The sequence below is a fragment of the Lucilia cuprina genome, unplaced genomic scaffold (assembly GCF_022045245.1).
Source record: "Lucilia cuprina isolate Lc7/37 unplaced genomic scaffold, ASM2204524v1 Scaffold_3418, whole genome shotgun sequence".
Taxonomy (NCBI): domain Eukaryota; kingdom Metazoa; phylum Arthropoda; class Insecta; order Diptera; family Calliphoridae; genus Lucilia; species Lucilia cuprina.
The window spans coordinates 1-1,012 of NW_025808362.1; the positions used below are offsets into that span (position 1 = coordinate 1).

The 1,012-nt window shown below is 32.0% G+C and overlaps 1 protein-coding gene across 1 annotated transcript; it reads right to left on the reverse strand.

Moving 5' to 3' along the window:
- Positions 1–617: 617 nt before the first annotated feature.
- Positions 618–1,008, reverse strand: LOC124421160 (sarcotoxin-2A-like; the record flags this gene model as incomplete). Its single annotated transcript, XM_046955988.1, has 1 exon — positions 618–1,008. A coding segment is annotated over one exon (315 nt), but the record flags the coding sequence as incomplete, so codon positions are not given.
- Positions 1,009–1,012: the final 4 nt, after the last annotated feature.

Genomic DNA, 1,012 nt, shown 5'->3' on the forward strand with positions numbered 1-1,012 from the left:
ACTAGACTATAGACTAGACTATAGACTAGACTATAGACTAGACTATAGACTAGACTATAGACTAGACTATAGACTAGACTATAGACTAGACTATAGACTAGACTTACTTGAACAAGTTTATACTTGTCTTATCTCCCAACTTTTTGTAACTTTGTATGTTTTGCTTAAGTGCTGCTACATTATAGTTTTACTTAGCTGTTGCAAGTTGTTCTAGCAATGCTGTTGTTTCCTTTTAGAAGAAAGATGAAAAACAAAAATGTTCTTACGAGGAGTTCTATTAGTAATACTGGATTTGCTTTAAGCAAATAAATTCAGGGTGTTGGATGAGAAGAAAGGAATGTATTTAACTGTTGGTATAAAAACTATCATATGGCGTGTTAAAACGCTCGTTACTAACACTTTGAAATTTACTAAAGGTATAGTTTTAATGTATATATGGTTTTATTGGGTATACTTTTAGGAGCATTAACATTTTTTTGAGTATTTAAGCTTAAATAGGGAAACTTTGTCTGTTGTACACGAATCAATGTTGGTTGTTTTAGCTGTGGAAAAAGTATGTATGTATTTTAGGATTAATTAGTGTGTATCTACTTTTAGGCGTTTAATGAAAAATATACTTCTTTTCACAAAAATATTCGTTTATTTAAAAATTTTGAATCAAAATAAATATAATAAATAATAATATCGAAATATTTAACCTCTCCAACCATTATGTGTTAAACCCAAACCGAAACTGTAATCCTTTTGACCACCAAATGGACCGTTCAACCATTTCGAGGCACCAGCATTAGCATTCAAAGTTGTCAGACCATCATTTGAGGTAAACAAGTTGGAGTAGCCACCCACCGTAGCCTGTTTGCCAATTCCCGAGTAGCGTGTTAGACCACCATTTAAACCATAACCATTTGCATTAGCGTAATTGAGAATACCACCAGTTTTGTCCAAATTAAAACCATTATCAAAAGCAACATTCGATTTAAAGAAGGTACCATCCACTCTATGTTTATCATTT